This window comes from Nelumbo nucifera, chromosome 7 (genome assembly GCF_055504915.1).
Source record: "Nelumbo nucifera cultivar China Antique chromosome 7, China Antique-T2T, whole genome shotgun sequence".
Taxonomy (NCBI): Eukaryota; Viridiplantae; Streptophyta; class Magnoliopsida; order Proteales; family Nelumbonaceae; genus Nelumbo; species Nelumbo nucifera.
In genome coordinates this window covers 12,564,399-12,569,937 of record NC_142655.1, presented here as the reverse complement: position 1 = coordinate 12,569,937, position 5,539 = coordinate 12,564,399, and the positions used below count along the sequence as shown (strand labels likewise).

General features: G+C 38.8%; 1 protein-coding gene across 2 annotated transcripts; it reads left to right on the top strand.

Moving 5' to 3' along the window:
* Nucleotides 1-1,208: 1,208 nt before the first annotated feature.
* LOC148790181 (coniferyl alcohol acyltransferase-like) lies at nucleotides 1,209-4,540 on the top strand. 2 transcript variants are annotated; one of them, XM_088891489.1, is made up of 2 exons: nucleotides 1,209-1,690; nucleotides 3,388-4,540. In XM_088891489.1, the coding sequence occupies exons 1-2, from the start codon at nucleotides 1,271-1,273 to the stop codon at nucleotides 4,375-4,377; spliced, it is 1,410 nt and encodes a 469-aa protein (XP_088747615.1). In that variant the 5' UTR covers nucleotides 1,209-1,270; the 3' UTR covers nucleotides 4,378-4,540. The 2 variants fall into 2 exon arrangements, with proteins under 2 accessions (XP_088747615.1, XP_088747616.1); XM_088891490.1 differs by having other exon boundaries at nucleotides 1,233-1,673.
* Nucleotides 4,541-5,539: the final 999 nt, after the last annotated feature.

Sequence of the window (5,539 nt, the reverse complement as noted above, 5' to 3'; positions counted from 1 at the left end):
TGTTGCGCGGTGCGTGCTGCGCGCTGCCAGACAGTGCGTGCTGTTGTGCGGCGCTGCCGGGCATTGCGTGCTGCTGTGCGGCCTGTTGTACGTGCCGCTGCCTGTGATTGCGCCGCAGTGTGCTGCTGGGCGGTGTGTCCATAACACACATCAACCTCACACAGTATCTCCTACACTTGTATTTAATATTCACGGGCCCAACACAGGGTGAGATGTGGCTGAGAATGGTGTGAGGTGCGCTCTTGAGTAACAGATTCCAATTCTATTCTGTTACCTTCTAACTAAATTAAATATGAACTTACCAAAAACACCTGAAACAAATTCTAGTGGCATCAATTGAAGGTTTGAAGCTAAACAACGGGCTATTCTCTTTGTATCCCCCCCCCCCCCCCCCCAAAAAAAAAAAAAAAATAATAATAATAATAAATAAATAAATTAGGTTAACAAAATCAAGGAGGTACATGCTAGAGGTGCAATTTCTGATAAGATGGCCTTCAACTCCCTTTTTAGTCAGATTTGATTTGTTGTTAAAATGTAGGAGGTAAGTTTTTAATCAAAGTTAAAATTTATTTATCCTTTTTTTAAATGGAAAACTAACCATGCATTTGAAAGAGAAACGTTGTTATATAAAGATAGAAGGCAATACTTGGCTACGTAAACATAACGTTCTGTTTGATAGATACATATACAGCACATACATGTAATAGAAGGCAATATGTGGTGGACATTGGCGGCCCATTGCCCTTTTGACTTGGTCATATATGTGGACATTGGTACCTCCTATGCTGTTGGGGAAATTAGAATATAATATAATGACTTACCAATAATTCTTTCTTCTTCTCCTTCCCTATTTGTTTCGTTCTAGGAATTCAAATTTGCTGAAGATACGGAACATCGGTCGTGTTGTGTTCATCGATATTAATTAGTCATATATATGCGGTTCAGGAAATTAAAACATAATATAATGACTTATTAATAATTCTTTCGTTCTAATAATTCAAATCTGCTGAATAATATTGTGGTTATCGATATTGATATTTGATATGACTGAATGATGTTGGCTGGTGACTAATAGATCCGACTCTCATTCTATATTCCAGAGCTGAAAATTCAACTGGTGGTTGTTGGAGTTATGGTGCATGTACCAGCTCAATAAGTTCTACTTGCCTTATAGAATTATATTATTAGCTCTTCCTGTTGTTATAAATTTCCAATTGTCACATGAAAAGTCCACAGCATATTTCTCTCTCTCTCTCTCTCTGGTACCGTCATGGGTGGTAGCGACTTTTCAGTAAGTTTGAAGAGCAAAGAGGTGGTGGCAGCGGTGTTGCCCATGCAGGAACACTGGCTGCCCCTCTCGAACCTGGACTTACTGCTGCCACCCGTTGATGTGGGAGTTTTCTTCTGTTATCAGAGATCATCAGCAACTAAAGGAAACAACCTCACCTTTAGATCGATGGTTAGCATTCTCAAGAGAGCACTGGCTGAAGCCCTCGTGTCGTACTATGCGTTTGCGGGTGAGGTTGTCACCAACTCCGTCGGCGAGCCGGAGCTCCTCTGCAACAATCGAGGGGTGGATTTCATGGAAGCTTATGCCGACATCCATCTTCAAGATGTCCAGTTCTATGATCCAGACACTAGTATTGCAAAGCTTGTTCCCCATAAGAAGCAAGGTGTGCTTTGCGTTCAGGTGCTTCTTCTTTTTCCTTTTTTTTTTCTTCTTCTTATTTTTGGGTACAGACTGATCTCTGTCTCAGCAGCCTCAACATCGTGCAGTATTGCAGTTTGGGTTCGTGCGCACAACTTTTTTACCATATTCTAACTAAGATATACTGTTTTTGTTTACATAAAACTCAAATATTCTTTTAAGTTCAAGACCCGTTCCCACCCCATTCCCAAAGCCCGTCCTTGTCCCAAAATTGTTTTTTAAGTAAGGTAAAAATTGACATCCCTAAATTCTTGGGGGTGATTCAAATTAAACCCTATAACGTTCCATGGCACCAAAAATATTAAAAAGACTTCCCAGCTAGACCGGTAGGGAAGTAGGGAATTTTTCCTTACGCATACAACCCCATCTATGGTGTGGGGTTGTGAAATTTATCAAGAACTTTCCTTGGACTTAGTTTCTCTCTTATTTGATCTATCAAATTAATTAATCCACATATGGCTGACCATGACTATATTGAGTTGGCCTCCTGTTCAACAGTTAGGATCTACTGACCATACTTGCTGAGGTGTGCATGTGGGGCGCACCCATTAACGGGGATGAAAATTTCCCCATCCTTGTGTCCCGATGTGGGAAAATTATCCCCATCCCCGGCCCAATCAGGGCGGAACTCGATGGAGATCGGGAAAACAGGGAAAATTGCATGCCATGCATCCTTAATTTGTAAGGGCTAATTTTCTTGAAATTAATCACAACAAAGAAAGCTGTTCATGTCACAAAATTGCTCCTAAATCAAATTGCTGAAGTCCTATAATCGTGTGAATCTTTTGTTTTATGTAATCCTCTCTTTGGTCTCTGCGTGAGACAAGGTTATTATTTTTTGAATCCAAACAAGGTTAATATTTTCTTTCGGTACGTCATCATTAATTGTAAAGAGGAGGGTGTTCTTTCTATCAAACTATAAATATGGAAATCTCAAGTCACATGCCTTTTTTCTTTTAAAGTTTCTACCAGAACAGCTTAATTAAAAGAGAACTTCTACGGGCCATTTTAGTTGGGAGTGACAACGGTATCCCACAATTTGGTTTCAAATTCCAGATTTGACATGATTGAATTGAATTTGGCTATGATCTGATTTGATTTGACAAATATCTCAATTCGACCGATTATATAATTTATATAATATAATATAAAATATTTAATTATTTTAGTTAAGATATATAATATTTAAATTATATAAATAGTTTATATATTTTATATAAATAAAACATTTATATTATATATTAATTATCTAAAATAATTAATCATCGAATTTGAATTCGATTATTTGTTTTATATCTTGCAGCATTAATTTGCAAATTAATATATACAAATTATCAATATTTGTTCCTTTGGTCAGAGCTTCAACTCCATTTGTTCCCAATTTGAAAGTACATATATCTGTCATCCCATTTGATAGTAACCACTGTGCTTCTATTCTTGCAATCCACATAAGCCTGGTTCATTCCAAACTTGTATTTGATGAGTTTTGCTGAATAGTTAGTAACCTTGTTTCCACCAATTCCACTTATCAAAGTATAAGTCATAAAACACTGAGTACCCTAGGAGTAGAAAAGGTTTGAAAGATAGAAACTTGCTTAGAATTGAATTTGGTTACGAAATTAATATTTGTATTAATTTGTGATGTGCTGAAAATTAAGCTCGTTAATTTGTATGAACAGGCAACGGAGCTCAAATGTGGAGGTCTTGTGGTGGCATGCACATTTGATCACCGAGTAGCAGATGCCTATTCCGCCAACATGTTTTTTGTGTCATGGGCGGAGATTGCTCAAGCAAAACCGATATCCATCACTCCATCTTTCCGTCGGTCCCTACTAAATCCTAGAAAACCTGCAGGATGTTATGATCCATCCCTTGATGAAATGTACATACCCATATCAATGTTGCCTCCTCCTCCTACAGTTGCTGAACTTGGAGTTCATGATGATCATCTCATAAGTCGCATCTACTATGTCACAGCTCAGGATATTGACCGGCTTCAGTCGCAGGCTAACTCTAATGGCTATAAAAAGAGAAGCAAAATAGAGTCGTTTAGTGCATTCTTGTGGAAGATGGTTGCCAAAAGCTCCAATGACGATGCCAAGAGATGCAAAATGGGTATTGTGGTTGATGGGCGGAGGAGATTAAGCATGGATGGTGAAGGCAAAACAACATGCTCAATGGATACCTACTTCGGGAATGTCCTTTCCATTCCTTTCGGGGATGAGAGTGTTAGTGAGCTTAAGACAAGGCCATTGAATTGGGTGGCAGGCGTGGTGCATAACTACTTGAAAGATGCAGTCACTAAGGAGCATTTCCTGGGTTTGATTGATTGGGTGGAAGATCATCGGCCAGAGCCAGCATTAGCCAAGATATATTGTAGCAGACGTAATATGGATGGACCGACGTTTGTGGTGTCCTCTGGGCAGCGGTTCCCTGTAGGGATGGTGGATTTCGGGTGGGGCAGCCCCATATTTGGGTCCTACCATTTTCCATGGCAAGGTGAGGCTGGGTACGTTATGCCCATGCCCAGTTCAAGAGGGAATGGTGACTGGATTGTCTATATGCACATGCCGAAAGGGCAGCTGGAGTTCTTGGAGGCTGAGGCTGCTGATGTCTTTAGGCCATTGACGCGTGGTTATCTCAAGTTGTCCATGAAGGATCTGGAGTAGTTGTTTTACATACTTATGTGTGTTTGTTGCAATGATCTAGTTATGAATCTTATGACTTTGTTGAAGATGGGAAGTTATATATGTATATAGATATAATACAATATCGATCATCACTGTTTTTCGGTCGAATAAAATTAAAGGAAAATGCTTGTTGTGTGTCCCCTACGTACCATAGTCAGTCGCTGATAATTTGAAGGTATATATGTATATATAGGTTTGTTTTCTTTATTGAAAAGTAACAAAAAAGAGAATATATTTTTATTATTCTTATAAGTTAAATTATATATATTTTTTTTTGTTGGGTTTGATTAGAGTTCAAATCATGGTTTTCAAAATCAGACTGGACCGGATGGTCGGACCGAATATCCAGGAACCGGTCAGGTGACCGGTTTCAATTTTCCTCAAAATTAGATTTTCTTCAAAAATTATTGATTTTGGTTAACAAACCGCTGATACGGACGGTTAACTGTTCGAGTGGTTTTGACAATTTTTTATTTTTTTATTAAAACGGGCTAACTGTTTGACCCGATAACCGGACCCCTGATGGGATCGGTGGGATCTGATTCCTCCATTACGACCAGCCAGTGACCATACAAGGAGATCAATTTGAATGAGAATGATTCAACACACCAAGTTTCGTAGTTGGGTTCAACATATTGGGTTGATAAAATAAACCCGAGTTCCCCTGATGAACTGAAGTGGCTCGATCGCCTTGTACATATCTCCCCACACCTACAGGACATGGATTCCTGGACAACACGACGTACATCTCCTCGGAAAAAAGGTATGATACACAACCCAAGACACCTGATGCTTATTTTTGCAAAACCTAATTAATGGACCAAGTAGACATCTTTTCTCAAACCATTGTTAAAAAAAAAAAACGCCTAAAATTTTATAAATCATACTTTAAAAAAGTCATTACCCAATCTAGTTTACATAAGCAAATGAGTTGTTTAGATGTGGTTTCCATCGTACCTAGTGCATTGCTGATGATCTTTGACTTATGCTATTGCTGTGGAGTCGGTCAATGGTGAGAAGAACAAGATGGTGATGATCAACAAGGAAAAGAAGAAGAATTTAATAATGGGCAAACGTAAAGACTTCTCTCAAATGGGTTGTCTATATATACACTTGACTCCTTTAAACCTTTGTTGGCTAG